At 38.6% G+C, this 26410-nt stretch overlaps 1 protein-coding gene across 1 annotated transcript in view; it reads right to left on the reverse strand.

Annotated features, from left to right (window-relative positions):
* TEX11 (testis expressed 11) overlaps positions 1-26410 on the reverse strand; it is a gene marked incomplete at its 5' end in the record, with an annotated part of 336930 nt that overhangs the window by 287566 nt on the left and 22954 nt on the right. The window contains 2 exons of the mRNA XM_029241408.1: positions 16340-16459; positions 16550-16630. Coding sequence (XP_029097241.1) covers positions 16340-16459; positions 16550-16630 — 201 coding nt within the window. The remainder of the gene's footprint in view (positions 1-16339; positions 16460-16549; positions 16631-26410) is intronic.

Raw genomic sequence — 26410 nt, forward strand, 5'->3', positions numbered from 1 at the left:
ATACATCTGCAAGTGGAACAACTCCTACAGAACACCTACTGAACACTGGCAGAAGACCTCAGACCTCCCAAAAGGCAAGAAACTCCCCACGTACCTGGGTAGGCCACAACAAAAAAGAAAAAACAGAGACAAAACAATAGGGACGGGAGCCCCAACAGTGGGAGGGAGCTGTGAAGGAGGAAAGGTTTCCACACACTAGGAAGCCAAGTCGCAGGCAGAGACTGCAAGTGGCGGAGGGGGGAGCTTCGGAGCCATGGAGGAGAGCGCAGCAACAGGGCTGCAGAGGGCAAAGCGGAGAGATTCCCACACAGATGATCGGTGCCAACCAGCACTTACCAGCCTGAGACGCTTCTCTGTTAACCCGCCAGGACAGGCAGGGGCTGGGAGCTGAGGCTCCAGCTTCGGAGGACAGATCCCAGGGACAGGACTAGGATTGGCTGCGTGAACACAGCCAGAAGGGGGCTAGTGTGCCACAGCTAGCCGGGATGGAGTCCAGGAAAAAGTCTGGAGCTGCCAAAGACGCAAGAGACTTTTTCTTGCCTCTTGGTTTCCTGGTGCGTGAGGAGAAGGGATTAAGAGCGAGACGCTCAGGCTGCTTCTGCAGCCACCAAGAAGCCTGTATGCTAGCACAAGTCACTATCCACACCGCCCTTCCCAGGAGCATGTGCAGCCCGCCACTGCCAGGGTCCCATGATGCATGGAAAACGTCCCCGGGGAGAACACACAGCACACCTCAGGCTGATGCTACGTCACGCTGACCTCTGCCGCCGCAGGCCCGCCCCGCATCCGCACCCCTCCCTCCCCCTGGCCTAAGTAAGCCAGACCCCTGAATTAGCTGCTCCTTTAACCCCGTCCTGTCTAAGTAAGAACAGACTCCCTCAGGCAACCTACACACAGAGGCAGGGCCAAATCCAAAGCTGACCCGAGGAGCTGTGTGAACAAAGAAGAGAAAGGGAAATTTCTCCCAGCAGCCTCAGGAGCAACGGATTAAATGTTCACAACCAACATGATATACCCTGCATCTGTGGAATACCTGGATAGACAACGAATCATCCCAAATTGAGGAGGTGGACTTTGGGAGCAACGATATATATTTTTTTCTCCCTTTTTCTCTTTTTGTCAGTGTGTATGCGTACGCTTCTGTGTGTGATTTGGTCTGTATAGCTTTGCTTTTACCATTTGTCCTACGGTTCTGTCTGTCCGTTTTTGGGGGGTTTTTTTAGTATACTTTACAGCGCTTGTTATCATTGGTGAACTTCTTTTTTCGTATGGATCTTCTCTTCTTTCTTTCTAATTACTTTAAAAGAATTTTTTAATAACTATATTTTGTTTTTTAATAACATTTTTATTTTATTATATTTTATTTTATCTTTTTCTTTCTTTCCTTCTTTTTTCCTCCCTTTTATTCTGAGCCATATGGATGACAGGATCTTGCTGATCCAGCCAGGGGTCAGGCTGTGCCTCTGAGGTGAGACACCCAAGTTCCGGAGATTGGTCCACAAGAGACCTCCCAGCTCCACATAATATCAAACGGCGAAAATCTCCCAGAGATCTCCATCTCAATGCCAAGACCCAGCTCCACTCAACGAACAGCAAGCTACAGTGCTTGATGCCCTATGTCAAACAACTAGAAAGACAGGAACACAACCCCACCCAGTAGCAGAGAGGCTGCCTAAAATCATAGTAAGGTCACAGACACCCCCAAAACACACCAGCAGACGTGGACCTGCCATCAGAAAGACAATATCCAGTGTCATCCACCAGAACACAGGCACTAGTCCCCTCCACCAGGAAGCCTACACAACCCACTGAACCAACCTTAGCCACTGGGGGCAGACAACAAAAAAAAACGGGAACTACGAACCTGCAGCCTGCGAAAAGGAGACCCCAAACAGAGTAAGTTAAGCAAAATGAGAAGACAGAGAAACACACAGCAGATGAAGGAGCAAGGCAAAAACCCATCAGACCAAACAAAGGAAGAGGAAATAGGCAGTCGACCTGAAAAAGAATTCAGAATACTGATAGTAAATATGATCCAAAATCTTGAAAACAGAATGGAGAAAATACAAGAAACCTTTAACAAGGACCTAGATGAACTAAACGGCAAACAAACAATCATGAACAACACTATAAATGAAATTTAAAATTCTCTGGAAGGAATCAGTAGCAGAATAACTGAGGAAGAAGAAAACATAAGTGACCTGGAAAATAAAATCGTGGAAATAACTACTGCAGAGCAGAATAAAGAAAAAAGAATGAAAAGAATTGAGGACAGTCTCAGAGAGCTCTGGGACAATATTAAACTTACCAACATTCGAATTACAGGGGTCCCAGAAGAAGAAGAGAAAAAGAAAGGGACTGAGAAAACATTTGAAGAGATCAGAGTTTAAAACTTCCCTAATATGGGAAAGGAAATAGTTAATCAACTCCAGGAAGCACACAGACTGCCATACAGGAAAAATCCAGGGAGAAACACACCAAGACACATATGAATCAAACTATCAAAAATTAAACACAAAGAAAAAATATTAAAAGCAGCAAGGGAAAAACAACAAATAACACACAAGGGAATCCCCATAAGGTTATTAACAGCTGATCTTTCAGCAGAAACTCTGCAATCCAGAAGGGAGGGGTAGGACATATTTAAAGTGATGAAACGGGAAAATCTACAACCAAGATTACTCTACCCAGCAAGGATCTCATTCAGATTTGATGAAGAAACTAAAACCTTTAGAGACAAGCAGAAGCAAAGAGAATTCAGCACCACCAAACCAGCTATACTACAAATGCTAAAGGAACTTCTCTAGGCAGGAAACACAAGAGAAGGAAAAGGCCTACAATAACAAACCCAAAACAATTAAGAAAATGGTGACAGGAACATACTTATCGATAATTACCTCAAATGTAAATGGATTAAATGCTCCAACCAAAAGACACAGACTTGCTGAATAGATACAAAAATAACACCAATATATATGCTGTCTACAAGAGACCCACTTCAGACCTAGGGACACATACAGACTGAAAGTAAGGGGATGGAAAAAGATATTCCATGCAAAGGGAAATCAAAAGAAAGCTGGAGTAGCAATTCTCATATCAGACAAAACAGACTTTAAAACAAAGCTATTACAAGAGACAAAGAAGGACACTACATAATGATCAAGGGAACAACCCAAGAAGAAGATATAACAATTGTAAATATTTATGCACCCAACATAGGAGCACCTTCATACATAAGGCAAATACTAACAGCCATAAAACAGGAAATCAACAGTAACACCATCATAGTAGCGGACATTAACACTCCACTTTCACCAATGGACAGATCATCCAAAATGAAAATAAATAAGGAAGCACAAGCTTTAAATGGTACATTAAACAAGATGGACTTAATTGATATTTATAGGACATTCCATGTGAAAACAACAGAATACACTTGCTTCTCAACTGCTCATGGAACATTCTCCAGGATAGATCATATCCTGGGCCACAAATGAAGCCTTGGTAAATTTAAGAAAATTGAAATCGTATCAAGTATCTTTTCTGACCACAACACTATGAGACTAGATATCAATTAGAGGAAAAAATCTGTAAAAAATACAAACACATGGAGGCTAAACAATATACTACTTAATAACCAAGGGATCACCGAGGAAATCAAGAAATACCTAGAAGCAAATGACAATGAAAACACGACAACCCAAAACCTATGGGATGCAACAAAAGCAGTTCTAAGAGGGAAGTTTATAGCAATACAATCCTACCTTAAGAAACAAGAAACATCTCAAATAAACAACCAAACCTTACACCTAAAGCAATTAGAGAAAGGAGAACAAAAACACCCCAACGTTAGCAGAAGGAAAGAAATCATAAAGATCAGATCAGAATTAAATGAAAAAGAAATGAAGTAAACGATAGCAGAGATCAATAAAACTAAAAGCTGGTTCTTTGAGAAGATAAACAAAATTGATAAACCATTAGCCAGACTCATCAAGAAAAAAAGGAAGAAGACTCAAATCAATAGAATTAGAAATGAAAAAGGAGAAGTAACAACTGACCCTGCAAAAATACAAAGGATCATGAGAGATTACCACAAGCAACTATATGCCAATAAAACGGACAACCTGCAAGAAATGGACAAATTCTTAGAAATACACAACCTTGCGTGACTGAACCAGGAAGAAATAGAAAATATGAACAGACCAATCACAAGCACTGAAATTTAAACTGTGATTAAAAATCTTCCAACAAACAAAAGCCCAGGACCAGATGGCTTCACAGACGAATTCTATCAAACATTTACAGAAAAGCTAACACCTAACTTTCTCAAACTCCTCCAAAATACAGCAGAGGGAGGAACACACCCAAACTCATTCTACGAGGCCACCATCACCCTGATACCAAAACCAGACAAAGATGTCACAAAAAAAGAAAACTACAAACCAATATCACTGATGAACATATATGCAAAAATATTCAATAAAATACAAGCAAACGGAATCCAACAGCACGTTAGAAGGATCATAATCAACTGGGGTTTATCCCAGGTATGCAAGGATTCTTCAGTATATGCAAATCAATCAATGTGATACACCATATTAACAAACTGAACTATAAAAACCATAAAACTGGAAAAGTGGACAGCTACATGTAAAAGAATGAAAGTAGAACACTCCCTAACACCATACACAAAACTAAACTCAAAATGGATTAAAGACCTAAATGTAAGGCCAGGCAGTATCAAACTCTTAGAGGAAAAAATAGGCAGAACACTCTATGACATAAATCACAGCAAGATCCTTTTTGACCCACCTCCTAGAGAAATGGAAATAAAAACAAAAATAAACAAATGGGACCTAATGAAACTTCAAAGCTTTTGCACAGCAAAGAAAACCATAAACAAGACCAAAAGACAACCCTCAGAATGGGAGAAAATATGTGCAAACGAAGCAACTGACAAAGGATTAATCTCCAAAATTTACAAGCAGCTCATGCAGCTCAATATCAAAAAAACCAAACAACCCAATCCAAAAATGGGCAGAAGACCTAAACAGACATTTCTCCAAAGATGATATACAGATTGAAAACAAACATATGAAAGAATGCTCAACATCATTAATCATTAGAGAAATGCAACTCAAAACTACAATGCAATATCATCTCACACTAGTCAGAATGTCCATCATCAAAATATCTACAAACAATAAAGGCTGGAGAGGGTGTGGAGAAAAGGGAACCCTCTTGCACTGTTGGTGGGAATGTAAGTTGTTGATATAGCCACTATGGAGAACAGTATGGATGTTCCTTAAAAAACTAAAAATAGAACTACCATACGACCCAGCAATCCCACTACTGGGCATATACCCTGAGTAAGAAAACTGTAATTCAAAAAGAGGCATGTACCACAATGTTCACTGAAGCTCTAATTACAAGACTCAGGACATGGAAGCAACCTAAGTGTCCATCAACAGATGAATGGATAAAGAAGATGTGGCACATATATACAATGGAATATTACTCAGCCATAAAAAGAAATGAAATTGAGTTATTTGTAGTGAGGAGGATGGCCCTAGAATCTGTCATACAGAGTGAAGTAAGTCAGAAAGAGAAAAACAAATACCGTATGCTAACACATATATATGGAATCCAAAAAAAATGCTCATGAAGAACCTAGGGGCAAGATCGAATAAACACGAAGACCTACTAGAGAATGGACTTGAGGACACGGGGAGGAGGAAGGGTAAGCTGGGACAAAGTGAGAGAGTGGTAGTGTATATATGGACATATATACACTACCAAATGTAAAATAGATAGCTAGTGGGAAGCACTCGCATAGCACAGGGAGATCAGCTCGGCGCTTTGTGACCAGCTAAAGGGTGGGATAGGGAGAGTGGGAGGGAGGGAGACACAAGGGGAAAGAGATATGGCGATATATGTATATGTATAACTGTTTCACTTTGTTATAAAGCAGAAACTAACACACCATTGTAAAGCAATTATCCTCCAATAAAAATGTTAAAAAAATTTAAAAGAAAAAGAAAGAGAAAAAGATACTACTATGTATAAAATAAGCTACAAGGATGTATCGTGTAACACAGGAATATAGCCAATATTTTATAATAACTGTAACTGGAGTATAACCTTAAAAATTGTCAATCATTATATTGTACACATGTAACATATAATATTGTACATCAAGTATACGTCAATAAAAAATTATATAAAGCACTCAGGTTTTTTTCTCACGTGAACTGCTATCAAGCCAAATGTACCAGTGACACAGTGTATTACATAGGGAGTTGGTTTCTTAAATATTGAAATTTTATAGGCTTGAGGAGTTTAAGTAACAGCCCAAGGTCATACAGCAAGTTCGTGTAATAGTTGAGATATAAGACCAAGACCTGCTGGACTTCATATCAGTTTTTTATAGTAGTTGCATTAAAGTAGCCCACAAAGGATATTAACATTACAAGGCAAGACAAAATTACCACGAGGGGTTCTCTTTTTAAATAGTCAACCTACGTTGTAGGGTAGGGAGCGTTAGACTAAAAGTCAGAAAATCTTGGTTCTGGTCTTAGATCTTCAACTAACTCACACCTTCTCTCTGAACCTCAGTTTCATCATTTAAAAAATAAGAAGGAATTAAACAAAACCTAAATAAATGGGTAGATATCTCATATTCATGGATCAGAATACTTAACATTATTAAGATAGCAATACTCCTCAAATTGATCCAGATTGAACGCTATTCCTATAGGATCCCAGCTGATTTGTTGCAATAATTGACAGGCATATCCTAAAATTCATATGGGAATGCAAGAGACCCAGAAGAGCTGAATAACCTTGAAAAATAACAAAGCTAGAAACTCACACTTCCTGATTTCAGAAGTGACTACATAGCTACTGTAATCAAGACAGTGTGGCACTGGTAAAAGGACAAACATATAGATCAATGGAAGAGAATCAGGAGTCCAGAAATAAACCCTCACATTTAGGATCAATTAATGTTTTTTTAAAACACAAAGTCTTTTATTGAGAAGCTGCACAAATTAACTCCAAATTACTGCCACAGAGAAGAGGAGGCTTCAAGGCACAAAACTTGTTGCTGCACTCCATCTTACTTACACTCAAGTACTAGAAGCTAAAAGCCATCCCTTTTACAGTATTACATCTCTTCATCTCTGCTCTTGCCCCCTGTAGTTTCATTAAAAGACAATGAACGTTTTAAGGTAGTCAAATGGAAAATATAAAATTGCACCATTTTAACAAAGCTTAAAGTATTTCCATTCTCAAGCATGAGAAGAATTCAAAATAACACACTTGGTATTTTATTACACTCCATTCCCTGTGTCATTTCCTCATCAAAAGGCTCTTGGTTGGAACAGCCTTTGGAATCGGAAAGGCGGTGCAATCCCAGACTGATAAATAGAGGTAAAATTTTTAAAAACAATGGCCAAATTAGATCAATTTGATTTGTTCTCTAGATCATTAAACTTGATTTTTAGTTTCAAAGATAACATTATAGTGACTCTCTATTCCTCCTATGTTTAGTTGACACAGATCTAAAAATTATAGCCTTTTTTGGGGCTTTTTCTTTTTAACTTCTTTATTGGAGCATAATTGCTTTACAGTGGTGTGTTACTTTCTGCTTTATAACAAAATGATTCAGCTATACATATATATTCCCATATCTTGTCCCTCTTGCGCTTCCCTCCCACCCTCCCTATCCCACCCCTCTAGGTGATCACAAAGCACCGAGCTGATCTCCCTGTGCCATGTGGCTGCTTCTCACTAGCTATCTATTTTACATTTCGTACTGTATATATGTCCATGCCACTCTCTCACTTCCTCCCAGCTTACCGTTTCCCCTCCCTGTGTCCTAAGTCCATTCCCTATGTCTGCATCTTTATTCTTGCCCTGGCCCTAGGTTCTTCAGTCCTCTTTTTTTTTTTTTTAGATTCCATATATATGTGTAAGCATACGGTATTTGTTTTTCTCTTTCTGACTTACTTCACTCTGTATGACACACTCTACGTCCATCCACCTCACTACAAATAACTCAGTTTTCTTTCTTTTTATGGCTGAGTAATATTCCACTGTATGTATCTGGCTGAATAATATTCCACTGTATATATCTGCCACATCTTCTTTATCCATTCATCTGTTGACTGACACTTAGGTTGCTTCAATGTCCTGGCTATTGTAAATAGAGCTGCAATGAACACTGTGGTACATGACATTTTCTGAATTATGGTTTTCTCAGTGTATATGCCCAGTAGTGGGATTGCACGGTTGTAGTTTTAAGGAAGCTCCATACTGTCCTCCATAGTGGCTGTTACCAATTTACATTCCCACCAACAGTGCAAGAGGGATCCCTTTTCTCCACACCCTGTCCAGCATTTACTGTCTCTAGATTTTTTGATGCTGGTATTCTGAGTGGTGTGAGGTGATACCTCAGTGTAGTTTTGATTTGCATTTCTCTAATGATTAGTGATGTTCAGCATCCTTTCATGTGTCTGATGGAAATCTGTATATCTTCTTTGCAGAAATGTCTATTTACGTCTTCTGCTCATTTTTGGATTGGGTTGTTTGTTTTTTTGATATTGAGCTGCATGAGCTGCTTGTAAATTTTGGAGATTAATCCCTTCTCAGTTGCTTCGCTTGCAAATATTTTCTCCCATTCTGAGAGTTGTCTTTTCGTCTTGTTTATGGTTTCCTTTGCTGTGCAAAAGCTTTTAAGCTTCATTAGGTACCCTTTGTTTATTTTTGTTTTTATTTCCATTTCTCAAGGAGGTGGGCCAGAAAGGATCTTGCTGTGATTTATGTCAGAGTGTTCTGCCTATGTTTTCCTCTAAGTGTTTGATAGTGTCTGGCCTTACATTTAGGTCTTTGATCCATTTTGAGTTGATTTTTGTGCGTGGTGTTGGGGAGTATTCTAATTTCATTCCTTTATATGTAGCTGTCCAGTTTTTCAAGCACCACTTATTGAAGAGGCTGTCTTTTCTCCATTGTATATTCTTGCCTCCTTTATCAAAAATAAGGTGACCATATGTGCGTGTGTTTATCTCTGGGCTTTCTATCCTGTTCCATTGATCTATATTTCTGTTTGTGTACCAGTACCATACTGTCTTGATTACTATAGCTTTGTACTATAGTCTGAAGACCGGGAGCCTGACTCCTACAGCTCTGTTTTTCTTTCTCAAGACTGCTTTGGCTAATCGGAGTCTTTTGTGTTTCCCTAAAAATTGTGAAATTTTTTGTTCTAGTCCTGTGATAAATACCATTGGGAGGTTAAGAGGGATTGCACTGAATCTGTATATTGCTTAGGGTAGTACAGTCATTTTCACAATGTTGATTCTTCCAATCCAAGAACGTAATATAGCTCTCCATCTGGTTGTATCATCTTTAATTTTTTTCATCAGTGTCTTAACAGTTTTCTACATACATGTCTTTTGTCTCCTTAGGTAGGTTTACTCCTAGCTATTTTATTCTCTTTGTTGCAGTGGTAAATGAGGGTGTTTCCTTAATCTCTACTTCAGATTTTTCTTCCTTAGTGTATAGGAATGCAAGAGATTTCTGTGCATTAATTTTGTATCCCACTACTTTACCAAATTCACTGATTAGCTCTAGTAGTTTTCTGGAGGCATCTTTTGGATTCTCTTTGCATAGTATCATGTCATCTGCAAACAGTGACAGCTTTACTTCTTCTCTTCCGATTTGGATTCATTTTCATTCTTTTTCTTCTCTGAGTGCTGTGGCTAAGACTTCCAAAACTATTTTGAGTTACAGTGGTGAGAGTCGACAACCTTGTCTTCTTCCTGATCTTAGTGGAAATGGTTTCAGTTTTTCACCACTGAGAACGACGTTGGCTGTAGGTCTGTCATATATGGCCTTTATTACGCTGAGGCAAGTTCCCACTATGCCTACTTTCTGGAGGGTTTTTATCATAAATGTGTGCTGAATTTTGTCAAAAGCTTTTTCTGCATCTATTGAGATGATCATATGGATTTTCTCCTTCCATTTGTTAATATGGTTTATCATAGATTGATTTGCATATATTGAAGAATCCTTGCATTCCTGGGATAAACCCCACTTGATCATGGTGTATGATCCTTTTAATGTGCTGTTGGATTCTGTTTGCTAGTATTTTGTTAACGATTTTTGCATCTATGTTCATCAGTGATATTGGCCTGTAGTTTTCTTTCTTTGTGATGTCTTTGTCTGGTTTTGGTATCAGGGTGATGGCGGACTCATAGAATGAGTTTGGGAGTGTCCTTCCCTATGCTATATTTTGGAAGAGTTTGAGAAGGATAGGTGTTAGCCCTTCTCTAAGTTTTTGATACAATTCGCCTGTCAGGCCATCTCGTCCTGGGCTTTTGTTTGTTTGAAGATTTTTAATCAGTCTCGATTACAGTGCTTGTGATTGCTCTGTTTACATTTTCTATTTCTTCCTCGTTCAGTCTCAGAAGGTTGTGCTTTTCTAAGGATTTGTCCCTTTCTTCCAGGTTGTCTATTTTACTGGCATATAGTTGCTTGTACTAATCTCTCATGATCCGTTGTACTTCTGGAGTGTCAGTTGTTACTTCTCCTTTTTCATTTCTAATTCTATTGAGTCTTCTCCCTTTTTTTCTTGATGAGTCTGGCTAATGGTTTATCAATTTTGTTTATCTTCTCCAAGAACCAGCTTTTAGTTTCACTGATCTTTGCTACTGTTTCCTTCATTTCTTTTTCATTTATTTCTGATCTGATCTTTATGATTTCTTTCCATCTGTTACATTTGGGTGTTTTTTCTTCTTCTTTCTCTAACTGATTTACGTGAAAGGTTAGGTTGTTTGAGATGCTTCTTGTTTCTTAAGGTAGGATTGCATTGCAATAAACTTCCCTCTTAGAACTGCTTTTGCTGCATGCCATACGTTTTGGGCCATCCTGTTTTCATTGTCATTTGTTTTTAGGTATTTCTTGATTTCCACAGTGATCCCTTGGTTATTAAGTAGTGTATTGTTTAGCCTCCATGTGTCTGTATTTTTTACAGATTTTTCCCTGTAACTGATACCTACTCTCATAGCACTGTGGTCGGAAAAGATACTTGATACAAGTTCAATTTTCTTAAATTTACCAAGGCTTGATTTCTGACCCAAGATATGATCTATCCTGGAGAATGTTCCATGAGTACTGGAGAAGAAACTGTATTCTGTTGTTTTAGGTTGGAATTTCCTATAAACATCAAATAACTCCATCTTGTTTAATATATCATTTAAAGCTTGTGTTTCCTTATATATTTTCATTTTTGATACTCTGTCCATTGGTGAAAGTGGGGTGTCAAAGTCCCCTACTAAGATTGTGTTACTGTCGATTTCCCATTATACGGCTGTTATCATATCCCTTATGCATTGAGATGCTCCTATGTTGGGTGCATACATATTTACAATTGTTATATCTTCTTCTTGGATTGATCCCTTGATCATTACATGGTGTCCTTCTTTGTTTCCTGTAATACTCTTTAAGTTTTCTTTTGTCTGATATGAGAGTTGCTACTCCAGCTTTCCTCTGATTTCCATTTGTATGGAATATCTTTTTCCATCCCCTCACTTTCAGTTTGCATGTGTCCCTAGGTCTGAAGTGACCCAGCATATATACGGGTCTTGCTTTTGTATCCATTCAGCCAGTCTATGTCTTTTGGTTGGAGCATTTAATCCATTTACATTTAAGGTAGTTATCGATATGTAGCTTCCTATTTTCATTTTTAGTTGTCTTGGGTGTGTTACTGTAGGTCTTTTCCTTCTCTTGTATTTCCTACCTAGAGAATTTCCTTTCGCATATGTTATAAAGCTCCCTTAGTGGTGCTGAATTCTCTTAGCTTTTGCTTGTCTGTAAAGGTTTTAATTTCTCCATCAAATTGGAATGAGATCCTTGCTGGCTAGAGTAATCTTGGCTGTAGGTCTTTGCATTTCATCACTTTAAATATGTCCTGCCACTCCCTTCTGGCTTGCAGAGTTTCTGCTGAAACATCAGCTGTTAACCTTATGGGGATTCCCTTGTGTGTTATTTGTTGTTTTTCCCTTGCTGCTTTTAATATGTTTTCTTTGTATTTAATTTTTGATAGTTTGATTAACATGTGCCTTGGCATGTTTCTCCTTGGATTTATTGTATATGGGATCCTCTGCGCTTCATGGACTTAACTATTTCCTTTCCCATATTAGGGAAGTTTTCAACTATAAGCTCTTCGAATATTTTGTCAGTCCCTTTCTTTTTCTCTTCTTCTTCCGGGATACCTATTATTTGAATGTTGGTGCGTTTAATGTTGTCCCAGAGGTCTCTGAGACTCTCCTCAATTCTTTTCATTCTTGTTTCTTTATTCTGCTCTGCAGTTGTTATTTCCACTATTTTACCTTCCACGTCACTTATCCATTCTTCTGCCTCAGTTATTCTCCTATTGATCCCTTCTAGAGAATTCTGAATTTCACTTATTGTGTAATTCATCATTGTTTACTCTTAGTTCTTCTAGGTCCTTGTTAAAGGTTTCTTATATCTTCTCCATTCTATTTCCAAGATTTTGGATCATCTTTACTATCGCTATTCTGAATTCTTTTTAGGTAGACTGCCTATTTCCTCTTCATTTGTTTGGTCTCATGGGTTTTTGCCTTGGTCCTTCATCTGCTGTGTGTTTCTCTGTCTTCTCATTTTGCTTAACTTACTCTGTTTGGGGTCTCCTTTTCGCAAGCTGCAGGTTCATAGTTCCCGTTGTTTTTGTTGTCTGCCCCCAGTGGCTAAGGTTGGTTCAGTGGGTTCTGTAGGCTTCCTGGTGGAGGGGCCTGGTGTCGGTGTTCTGGTGGATGAGGCTGGATCTTGTCTTTCTGCTGGCCAGGACCGTGACCAGTGGTGTGTTTTGGGGTGTCTGTGACCTTATTATGATTTTAGGCAGCCTCTCTGCTAATGGGTGGGGTTGTGTTCCTGTGTTGCTAGTTGTTTAGCATAGGGGGTCCAGCATTGTAGCTTGCTGTTCGCTGAGTGGAGCTGGGTCTTATCGTCAAGATGGAGATATCCAGGAGAGCTATCGCCGTTTGATATTGCGTGGAGCCGGGAGGTCTCTGGTGGACCAATCTCCGGAACTTGGCTCTCCCACCTCAGAGGCACAGGCCTGACACCCTGCCATAACACCAAGACCCTGTCAGCTACACGGCTCAGAAGCAAAGGGAGAAAAAAAGAAAGAAGAGAGCAACCAAACCAAAAAAAAATCCACCAATGATAACAAGCACTAAAATCTCTACTAAAAAAAAAATCGGACAAACAGAACCCTAGGACAAACAGTAAAAGCAAAGGTATATAGAAAAATATCACACAAAGAAGTGTACACATACACACTCACCAAAAGAGAAAAAGGAAAAAAGTATCTATCTATATATATATATATAAAAGGAAAAGGAAGAGAACAACCAAATCAATAAACAAATCTACCAATGATAATAAACTCTAAATACTAAACTAAGGTAAACATAAAACCAGAAATAAATTAGATGCAGAAAGCAAACCTCAAGTCTACAGTTGCTCCCAAAGTCCACCGCCTCAATTTTGGGTTGATTCATTGTCTATTCATGTATTCCACAGATGCAGGGTACATCAAGTTGATTGCAGAGATTTAATCCGCTGCTCCTGAGGCTGCTGGGAGAAATTTCCCTTTCTCTTCTTTGTTCACACAGCTCCTGGGGTTCAGCTTTGGATTTGGACCCGCCTCTGGGTGTAGGTCACCTGAGGGCGTCTGTTCTTCGCTCAGACAGGACGGGGTTAAAGGAGCAGCTGATTAGGGGGCTCTGGCTCACTCAGGCCGCGGGGAGGGAGAAGTATGGAATGTGGAGCGAGCCTGCGGCAGCAGAGACCAACATAACATTGCAACAGCCTGAGGCGCGCCGTGTCTTCTCCCAGGGAAGTTGTCCCTGGATCACGGGACCCAGGCAGTGGCAGGCTGCACGGGCTCCCGGAAATGGAGATGTGGATAGTGACCTGTGCTTGCACACTGGCTTCTTGGTGGCTGCAGCAGCAGCCTTAGCGTTTCATGCCCGTCTCTGGTGCCCACGCTGATAGCCGCAGCTCATGCCCGTCTCTCGAGCTCGTTTAGGTGGTGCTCTGAATCCCCTCTCCTCGCACACCCCAAAACAGTGGTCTCCTTCCTCTTAGGCAGTTCCAGACTTTTTCCTCCTGGCTAGCTGTGGCACACTAGCCCCCTTCAGGCTGTGTTCACACAGCCAACCCCAGACCTCTCCCTGGGATCTGTCTTCCAAAGCCGGAGCCTCAGCTCCCAGCCCCCGCCCGTCCCGGCAGGTGAACAGACAAGCCTCTCAGGCTGGTGAGTGCTGGTCCACACCGATCCTCTGTGTGGGAATCTGTCTGCTTTGCCCTCTGCACCTCTGTTGCTGCGCTATCCTCCATGGCCCCAAACCTTCCCCCCTGACCACCTGCTGTCTCCACCAGGGAAGGGGCTTTCCAGTGTGTGGAAACTTTTCCTCCTTCACAGCTCCCTCCCAGAGGTCCAGGTCCCATCCTTATTCTTTTGTCTCTGCTTTTTCTTTATTCTTCTGCCCTACCCAGGTACGTGGGGAGTTTCTTGCCTTTTGGGAAGTCTGAGGTCTTCTTCAGCATTCAGTAGGTGTTCTGTAGGAGTTGTTCCACATGTAGATGTATTTCTGATGTATGTGTGGGGAGGAAGGTGATCTCCACGTCTCACTCCTCTGCCAACCTGAAGGTCTCCTCTAGTAGCCTTCTTATTTAAGTATTATTTACTCAATGTGTTATTGGTTTTAGGGCATTCTATCTGAGCTTCAGGCTCCTCATTTGTAAAATCGGGATAACACCACCTCACAAACTCTCCACGCCACAAAGTCAAATAAGAGTTCCAGAGCCTCGCCAGAATCAATTAATTTTTGACAAGTGCGCTAAGACCATTCAATGGGGAAAGAATAGTCTTTTCAATAAATGGTGCTGGGACAACTGGATAGCTATATGCAAAAGAATGCAGCTGGACTCCCACCCCATGCCATACTCAAAAATTAACTTGAAATGGATCAAAGACCTAAATGTAAGTGCTAAATCTATAAAACTCAAAGATATGCAGAAATTGGAGCCCTCAGAGACTAGTGGCAGTGTAAAATGGTACAGCCACAGTGGAAAACAGTCTGGCAGTTTCACAAGAGGTTAAACATAGAGTAGTAATGTTATTCAGCAATTCTACTCCTAGGTATATATCCAAGAGAAATGTAAAAATGTACACACAAAAATATGTACATGAATATTCACAGCAGAATTATTCATAATAGCCCCAAACTGGAAACAATCCAAATGTTCATCAATAGATGAATGGATAAACAAAATTTGGTATATCCATACAGTATAACATTAGTTTGTAATAAAAATATTGATACATGCTACAACATAGATAACCTTGAAAACATGCTAAGTAAAAGAAGCTAATCACAAAAGATCAAATACTGTATGATTTCATTTATATGAAATGCCCAGAACAGGTAAATCTATAAAGACAGAAAATATATTAGTGGTTGCTAGTGCTGGGGTCAGGAGGAATAGGGAGTGACTGCTAATGGATAGGGGGTTTCTTTTGGGGTAATGAAAATGTTTTAAACTTAAGACTGTGGTGAAGGTTGTACAATTCCATGAATATACTAAAACCATTGAATTGTACATTTAAAATGTGTTAATTTTATAGTATACAAATTATAAATATCTCAATGAAGATGTTAAAAAATAAAACTAAGATTACGCTAGATGATTCTTAAGGTCTCTTTCATTTCTAGAATTACATAATTTCAGAGAGTAAACTCATCACAGCTTACATTTTGTCAACTGAAAATGCACACCTAACTGCATGGTGACAAAAGAAGGAAACCCACAAGCCAAACTGAGGTAAAGTACAACTCTGAACACTGACACCAGCAGACTTTTAGAAAACATCAGCGAATAACCCAGAATAATTGCAAATGTGAAGGCTCTTTTTGGGCAAATATTTTAGGTAGACTGTGAATGTAAGATATCCACAGAGACAGGTATTTCAAGTAGAAGCCACTGCCACAAATAAATGATAGGTATTACATGCAGTGGTTGAAAATGATGATTAGTTATATAAGTCTTTTCAATCTCACCCACCCAGATAGGTACCAATCACCATTAGTAATGTCACCTTCAGATACAAAACAGATTAAAAAGGCCAAATATAATATCCTATAAAAGACCAATGACACCAGACTTTCTTCTAATAGGTTATATGTCATCACTTTTGCATTTACGTATATAAAATGCCCCACTGTGAGGCCCTACTGACTATGATACCTACTGACTCTGCTTGGTAAGAAAGCACTCTGAAAACGTCCCTCTCCGTAGCAGTCTTCTGCATAGTCACATGGAACTCAGTGGAGCAACTCTGCATTAATTTGACATATAACTTCTCCAGACCCTGGAAAATAAACCACAATACAATGTAATGATGAGAATAACCACAATTGTTACTAATAACTGCCACAGCTAAAAATCAATGGTAACTTACAGCCATGGCAGCTTGAAAAAATTCATCAGCGATCACAGCATTTCCACCATCCACCCATCCTTTTCCTGTTTTCAGATTCATCTGGAAGAAAGAAGTTAGAAAATAATTTTTAAAAACTCACACCTCTTCAAAACTGACTGAGGATTATATTGGAGAAAACATTTAATTCTCTGTTCATATTCAGTAGTGTAATCCAGAGAAAACAAAAAACTAACAGCATTTATTAGACTTCTGTGCTCTGCTCAGAACTCCATAATTAAAGAGAAATGGTCTTAAGAAAAGCAATAATAAAAAATTAATATACTTGGAAACACATCTTCTAAGAAAATACTAAAAGAAAACATTGAGATAATTTAGACAGGAAGAGAAAGTTCTAAAACTTAATGCCTGGGGCTTCCCTGGTGGCGCAGTGCTTGAGAATCTGCCTGCTAATGCAGGGGACACGGGTTCGAGCCCTGGTCTGGGAGCATCCCACATGCCACGGAGCAACTAGGTCTGTGAGCCACAACTACTGAGCCTGCGCGTCTGGAGCCTGTGCTCCGCAACAAGAGAGGCCGCGATAGTGAGAGGCCCACGCACCGCGATGAAGAGTGGCCCCCGCTTGCCACAGCTAGAGAAAGCCCACGCACAGAAACAAAGACGCAACACAGCAAAAATAAATAAATTAATAAACTCCTACCACCATCTTAAAAAAAAAAACTTAATGCCTCACATACTTGAAGAAAGTTATATGATAAGCACTAGACCATAAGTCAACATACCTCGGTTCTAGTTTTTAACTATGTCTCTAATAAAATTTTTCTTAGACCAGCAAACGTTTACTATGTATCCTTTACATGCCAGGCACCCTGAAGAAGCTCACAGTATTATAACTGACAGACACCTAAATAAATAGTTGCTAAGTAATATGCACAAATACTGTGGAAGCAAACAAGGACTGAATCAAGATAGAGGATTGAGCACACACTACAGCCACCCCTTCTATTATAAATCCCTAGAAATGATGTGTATATAGTACATACTATGATATACTATAAATTTTATATACTATAAATATATATAATATATACTATAAATTTTATATACTATGAACCCCTAGAAAGGATATATATATATTTATATGATATATATATCCTTTCTAGGGATTTATATATATTTTCTATAAATAAAAGAAAAATATACATATTTTTCTTATTAATAATAGTCCTGAAAAATAAGGGGCGTTTTTAGTTGATATGAAATTATGAAGAACCTCTGAAAAACAGCAAATGGAATGAGGCAAAATCCCATATCCTAAAATGCACGAAAATGCAAAATGTGGAAACATTCTGGATATGAACAGGAGGAGTATCAGGCAGTAGGCTTCATCCCCAACAGATATATTCTCCCCTCCTCCCCAGAAAGGAACAGTAAGTACAATCACTTAGGCTAGAGAAAAACAGAGTTCCAGGTGGCTGACAACACAGGTCAATGCAAAACCTCTGGTCTTAATTCTCCATCAGTCACTGGATTCAGTTACAGTAAACAGTGTGACACAGAAGACTATCAAGGAATCTCAAATTAAATATAAGCAAGAATCACCAAATGTTTGAGGGTAACCAATAATATGAAAGGACATCACACTCAACAAACAGAATACCTAAGGAAATAGAATTAAGACAGCAAGTAGATGGAAACATAAAGAGAAATACCATTATTATCCACAGAATTAAACAGTAGTCATAATCAATAAAATGCTCCTTTTAGGTTCCATTCTTTGAAATCAATAAAGCCAAAAATGCAAATGTGAGAGGTAACAGAAGTTAGAAGGGTAATGGTGGGGAAAGGGAGAGAGAATGATAAAGGTACTAATATCTTCACAGAGTTGAAAGTAAAGATATACTCTCCAAAACTGATGGAGAAATAAAAACTTAAACATATTAAAATAAATAAATTTCAATTAAATAAATTTCAATTAAAATAATAATAATAATTAAATTAAAAACAGTATAATTAACAAAAACTGAAAGGAGTAGGGGAGGTAATATATGATGAGATAAATCTCCATCTATCATAACAGAAAGAAACAGACCATATACGAAGCTGATAAATCAAGATTTAATTATTGTAGGCTGAATTGTGTCGACCCCTCCCACCAAAAAATTCATATGTTGAAGTCCCAGCTCCCAGTACCTCAGAATGTGACTGTATTTAAAGATAGGGCCTTTAACAAAATGATGACGTTAAAATGACACCATTAGGTGTGCCCTAATCCAATCTGACTGGTGTCCTTTTAAGAAGAAATTTGGACACACAAAGGGACACCAGGTGTGTGCCCACACAGAGGAAATGCCATATGAGGACACAGAGAAAAGGCAGCCATCTGCAAGCCAAGGAGAGAGGCCTCAGGAGAAAACAAACCTTCCAACACCTTGATCCTGGACATGATTTTGGATCATGATCTTGGACACAACTGTGGGAAAATAAATTTCTAATGTTTAGACCACCCACTGTATAGTATTTTGTTATGGCAGCCCTAGCAAACTAATACAGTGATACAACCATATGATTAAGATATATGAAAGTAAACGTGAGAAGTAAAAACAAAAATGGTTACAAGCAATAGCCTTAAAATAGGAAAAGATATATGCACAAGGCAATTCACTGCAACATCCAAATGTCCATCAAAGAGGGCTGCTTGAATATGACAAGTTACATGCACCAACTGAATGCTATGTAGCAAAAAAAAAAAAGAAAACGCCTATCTCTATATACTGCTATGGAGTGATCTGTCAGATATAATGTTAAATTGGGTAAAAAAAAAAAGGTGGAGAAAAGTATACATATGGAATACTACCAATTATCTAAGACACTCGGGGCAGGCAGAGATATGAATAAATACCTATTTGCTTATATTTAAAAAGCAAAAGTAGAGAGAGGAAACAAGATGGTGGAGCAGAAGGACGTGCTCTCACTCCCTCTTGTGAGAACACCGGAGTCACAACAAGCTGCTGGAAATCATCGACAGGAAGACACTGGAACTCACCAAAAAAGATACCCCACATCCAAAGACAAAGGAGAAGCCACAATGAGATGGTAGGAGGGGCGCAATCACAATAAAATCCAATCCCATAACTGCTGGGTGGGTGACTCACAGACTGGAGAACACTTATACCACAGAAGTCCACCCACTGGAATGAAGGTTCTGAGCCCCACGTCAGGCTTCCCAACCTGGGGGTCCGGCAACAGAAGGAGGAATTCCTAGAGAATCAGATTTTGAAGCCAAGTGGGATTTGTACCACATGAAGGAACAAGATAACCCCCCCCAAAAAAAACCTAAATAAAGTGGAGATAGGCAACCTTCCAGAAAAAGAATTCAGAATGAGAGCGAAGACGATCCAGGACCTCAGAAAAAGAATGGAGGCAAATATCGAGAAGATGCAAGAAATGTTTAACAAAGACCAAGAAGAATTAAAGAACAAACAAACAGAGATGAACAATACAATAACTGAAATGAAAACTACATTAGAAAGAATCAATAACAGAATAAGTGAGGCAGAAGAACGGATAAGTGACCTGGAAGACAGAATGATGGAATTCACTGCTGCAGAACAGAATAAAGAAAAAAGAATGAAAAGAAATGAAGACAGCCTAAGAGACCTGTGGGACAACATTAAATGCAACAACTTTCGCATCATAGGGGTCCCAGAAGGAGAAGAGAGAGAGAGAGGATGAGAGAAAGTATTTGAAGACATTATAGTCGAAAACTTCCCTAACATGGGAAAGGAAATAACCACCCAAGTCCAGGAAGCGCAACAAGTCCCATACAGTATAAACCCACGCTGAGACACATAGTAATCAAATTGGCAAAAATTAAAGACAAAGAAAAATTATTGAAAGCAGTAAGGGAAAAATGACAAATAACATACCAGGGAACTCCCATAAGTTTAACAGCTGATTTCTCAGCAGAAATTCCACAAGCCAGAAGGGAGTGTCATGATGTACTTTAAGTGATGAAAGTGAAGAACCTATAACCAAGATTACTCTACCGGGCAAGGATCTCATTCAGATTCGATGGAGAAATCAAAAGCTTTACAGACAAGCAAAAGCTAAGGGAATTCAGCACCACCAAACCAGCTCTACAACAAAAGCTAAAGGAACTTCTCTAAGTGGGAAACACAAGAGAAGAAAAGGACCTACAAACACAAACCCAAAACAATTAAGAAAATGGTCCTAGGAACATACATTATCGTTAATTACCTTAACGTGAATGGATTAAATGCTCCAACCAAAAGACACAGGCTTGCTGAATGTATACAAACACAAGATCCATCTATATGCTGTCTACAAAAGACCCACCTCAGACCTAGGGACACATACAGACTGAAAGTGAGGGGATGGAAAAAGATATTCCATGCAAATGGAAATCAAAAAAAAGCTGGAGTAACAATACTCATATCAGATAAAATAGACTTTAAAATAAAGAATATTACAAGAGACAAGGAAGGACACTACATAATGATCAAGGGATCAATCCAAGAAGAAGATATAACAATTATAAATATATATGCACCCAACATAGGAGCACCTCAATACATAAGGCAACTGTGAACAGCTATAAAAGAGGAAATTGACAGTAACACAATAATAGTGGGGGAATTTAACACCTCACTTACACCAATGGACAGATCATCCAAAATGAAAATAAACAAGGAAACACAAGCTTTAAATGACACAATAGACCAAATAGATGTAATTGATATTTATAGGACATTCCATCCAAAAACAGCAGATTACACTTTCTTCTCAAGTGAGCACGGAACACTCTCCAGGATAGATCACATCTTGGGTCACAAATCAAGCCTCAGTAAATTTAAGGAAATTGAAATCACATCAAGCATCTTTTCTGACCTCAACGCTATGAGATTAGAAATGAACTACAGGGAGAAAAACGTAAAAAACACAGACACATGGAGGCTAAACAATACATTACTAAATAACCAAGAGATCACTGAAGAAATCAAAGAGGACATCAAAGAGTACATAGAGACAAATGACAATAAAAACACGACAATCCAAAACCTATGGGATACAGCAAAAGCAGTTCTAAGAGGGAAGTTTATAGCTATACAAGCCTACCTCAAGAAACAAGAAAAGCCTCAAATAAACGATCTAACCTTACACCTAAAGGAACTGGAGAAAGAAGAACAAACACAACCCAAAGTTAGCAGAAGGAAAGAAATCATAAAGATCAGACCAGAAAAAAATGAAATAGAAACAAAGAAAACAATAGCACAGATCAATAAAACCAAAAGCTGGTTCTTTGAGAAGATAAACAAAATTGATAAACCATTAGCCAAACTCATCAAGAAGAAGAGGGAGAGAACTCAAATAAATAAAATTAGAAATGAAAAAGGAGAAGTTACAACAGACACCGCAGAAATACAAAGCATCCTAAGAGACTACTACAAGCAACTCTATGCCAATAAAATGGACAACCTAGAAGAAATGGACAAATTCTTAGAAAGGTATATAACCTTGCAAGACTGAACCAGGAAGAAATAGAAAATATGAACAGACCAATCACAAGTAATAAAATTGAAACTGTGATTAAAAATCTTCCAACAAACAAAAGTCCGGGACCAGATGGCTTCACAGGTGAATTCTATCAAACATTTAGCGAAGAGCTAACACCCATCCTTTTCAAACCCTTCCAAAAAACCACAGAGGAAGGAACACTCCCAAACTCACTCTATGAGGCCACCATCAACCAGATACCAAAACCAGGCAAAGATACTACAAAAAAAGAAAACTACAGACCAATATCACTGATGAATACAGATGCAAAAATCCTCAACAAAATACTAGCAAACAGAATCCAACAACACGTTAAAAGGATCATACACCATGATAAAGTGGGGTTTACCCCAGGGATGCAAGGATTCTTCAATATACACAAATCAATCAATGTGATGCACTATATTAACAAACTGAAGAATAAAAACCATATGATCATCTCAATGGATGCAGAAAAAGCTTTTGACAGAACTCAACACCCATTTATGATAAAAACTTCAGAAAGTGGGCAGAGAGGGAACCTACCTCAACATAATAGAGGCCATATATGACAAACCCACAGCAAACATCATTCTCAATGGTAAAAAACTGAAAGCATTTCCTCTAAGATCAGGAACAAGACAAGGATGTCCACTCTCATCACTATTATTCAACATAGTTTTGCAAGTCCTAGCCACGGAAATCAGAGAAGAAAAAGAAATAAAAGGAATACAAATTGGAAAAGAAAAAGTAAAACTGTCACTGTTTGCAGATGACATGATACTATACACAGAGTACCCTAAAGATGTCACCAGAAAACTACTAGAGCTAATCAATGAATTTGGTAAAGTTGCAGGATACAAAATTAATGCACAGAAATCTCTGGCATTCCTATACACTAATGATGAAAAATCTGAAAGAGAAATTAAGAAAACACTCCCATTTACCATTGCAACAAAAAGAATAAAATACCTAGGAATAAACATACCTAGGGAGTCAAAAGACCTGTATGCAAAAAACTATAAGACACTGATGAAGAAATTAAAGATGATACCAACAGATGGAGAGATATACCATGTTCTTGGATTTCAAGAATCAATATTGTGAAAATGACTATATTACCCAAAGCAATCTACAGATTCAAGGCAATCCCTATCAAATTACAAATGGCATTTTTTACATAACTAGAACAAAAAATCTTAAAATTTGTATGGAGACACCAAAGACCCCGAATAGCCAAAGCAGTCTTGAGGGAATAAAACAGAGCTGGAGGAATCAGACTCCCTAACTTCAGACTATACTATAAAGCTACAGTAATCAAGACAATATGGTACTGGCACAAAAACAGAAACATAGATCAATGGAACAAGATAGAAAGCCCAGAGAGAAACCCACGAACCTATGGTCAACTAATCTATGACAAAGGAGGCAAGGATATACAATGGAGAAAAGACAGTCTCTTCAATAAGTGGTGCTGGGAAAACTGGACAGCTACATGTAAAAGAATGAAATTAGAACACTCCCTAACATCATACACAAAAATAAACTCAAAATGGATTAGAGACCTAAATGTAAGACCGGGCACTATAAAACTCTTAGAGGAAAACAGGCAGAACACACTTTGACATAAATCAGAGCAAGATCTCTTTTGATCCACCTCCTAGAGTAATGGAAATAAAAACAAAAATAAACAAATGGGACCTAATGAAACTTAAAAGCTTTTGCACAGCAAGGGAAACCATAAACAAGACGAAGAAACAACCCTCAGAATGGGAGAAAATATTTGCAAACGAATCAACGGACAAAGGATTAATCTCCAAAATATATAAACAGCTCATGCAGCTCAATATTAAAGAAACAAAGAACCCAGTCCCAAAACTGTCAGAAGACCTAAATACACATTTCTCCAAAGACATACAGATGGCCAAGAAGCACATGAAAAGCTGCTCAACATCACTAATTATTAGAGAAATGCAAATAAAACCTGCAATGAGGTATCACCTCACACCAGTTAGAATGGGCATCATCAGCAAATCTACAAACAAGAAATGCTGGAGAGGGTGTGGAGAAAAGAGAAGCCTCTTGCACTGTTGGTGGGAATGTAAACTGATATAGCCACTATGGAGAACAGTATGGAGGTTCCTTAAAAAACTAAAAATAGAATTACCATATGATCCAGCAATGCCACTACTGGGCATATACCCAGAGAAAACCATAATTCAAAAAGACACATGCACCCCAATGTTCATTGCAGCACTATTTAAAATAGCCAGGGCATGGAAGCAACCTAAATGCCCATCGACAGACAAATGGATAAAGAAGTTGTGGTACATATATACAATGGACTCAGCCATAAAAAGGAACGAAATTGAGTCATTTGCTGAGATGCAGATGGATCCAGAGACTGTCACAGAGAGTGAAGTAAGTCAGAAAAAGAAAAACAAATATTGTATATTAACGCATGTATGTGGAACCTAGAAAATGGTACATATGAACTGGTTTGCAAGGTAGAAGTTGAGACACAGATGTAGAGAACAAACGTATGGACACCAAGGGGGGAAAGTTGCGGTGGGGTGGGGATGGTGGTGTGCTGAATTGGGCGATTGGGATTGGCATATATACACTGATGTGTATAAAATTGATGACTAATAAGAAGCTGCTGTTGAAAAAAATATAATTAAATTTAGAAAAACTAATACTAAACTTTCTTTGGGTTATTTGTACGGAAATATGTTAATATAAATGTTTCAGACATTACATGAAATTCCTAAAAATCTTATATGTTCTGGTATAATGTTATAAGTCATAATTCTAGTTATTACTTTAAAATGTATATGTCAGAAATACTAGATTTCCTTGTGAATTGCATTATTATGAACTTCCATCAAATCTTTAACCGTGGTCATTTTTAAGTCTTTTGTCATTTACAGACAGTTCTGCGTGTACTCTGATTCTTTTGCAAAAATGTTCCTATAGGGCTTCCCTGGTGGCGCAGTGGTTGACAGTCCGCCTGCCGATGCAGGGGACACGGGTTCGTGCCCTGGTCCGGGAAGATCCCACATGCTGCAGAGCGGCTGGGCCCGTGAGCCATGGCCGCTGAGCCTGCGCGTCCAGAGCCTGTGCTCTGCAACGGGAGAGGCCACGACAGTGAGAAGCCCGTGTACCACAAAAAAAAAAAAATTTTTCCTATAAAAGGGTTTCATCTTCAAGGAATTCATGGAAAAGACTCTGATAAGTACAGGTTTCTGGTAACTGACTATACTGCTGAACTGAATGAATAAGCATTTTCTGAACTCTAATGGAAAACTGATGAATTCATAAAAGTGCTAACAAAAGATCAAGATGAAAAAATATTAATTACATGGGACTGAGTGAACTGATGAGGATGATGATAATTTTTGTGACTTTCTGTTTGAATAAAAAAATGTGATGTAACTTTATGTAAGAAGAACTTAATGCAAAACAATGTCACTCTTCTCACATATTTTCTCTTGCTTTGGAAAATACAGATATTTTCTGCTAAAAATGTGATTTATGCTGACACGTAATACCTTGATTACTGTTATTATAAATGAATTAATAAATATTTTTAAGTTTCAAAAAAACAATAGGAGAGAAAGAGAAATAATCTATGTTATCACTTATATGTGGAATCTAAAAGATAAGACAAACAAATATATAAAACAAAACAGAAACAAACTCACAGATATAGAGAACAAACTAGTGGCTACCAGTGGGTAGAGGGAAGGAAGAAAGGACAGGAAAGGGGTTGGGGATTTAGAGATGCAAACTATTATGTATAAAATAAATAAGCAACAAGGGTATATTACACAGCACAGGGAAATATAGCCATTATTTTGAAATAACTTTAAATGGAGTATAATCTATAAAAATATTGAATCACTATGTTGTACACATGAAACTCCTATTGTAAATTAACTATACTTCAATAAAATACATAAAGTCATGCATACATACACACATATCAAAAGGATAAACAATAAAATAAACAAAATAGTTACCGACAGGGGAAGGGAGGGAACAGAGTAAAGAGGACAGAGATAGAAGCTAGACTTCTCTGAATATACTTCCTTTAGATTTGACTTGACCTCAGAACCATGTCAGTATTTTACATAATTATAAAACAAAATTCAGGGACTTCCCTGGTGGTGCAGTGGTTAAGAATCCGCCTGCCAATTCAGGGGACATGGATTTGATCCCTGGTCCAGAAAGAGCCCACATGCCGCAGAGCAACTAAGCCCGTGCACCACAACTACTGAGCCCACACGCCACAACTACTGAAGCCCATGCACTCTAGGGCCCGCG

This window comes from Monodon monoceros, unplaced genomic scaffold (assembly GCF_005190385.1).
Source record: "Monodon monoceros isolate NGI ecotype Baffin Bay Population unplaced genomic scaffold, NGI_Narwhal_1 Super_Scaffold_22, whole genome shotgun sequence".
Classification (NCBI taxonomy): domain Eukaryota; kingdom Metazoa; phylum Chordata; class Mammalia; order Artiodactyla; family Monodontidae; genus Monodon; species Monodon monoceros.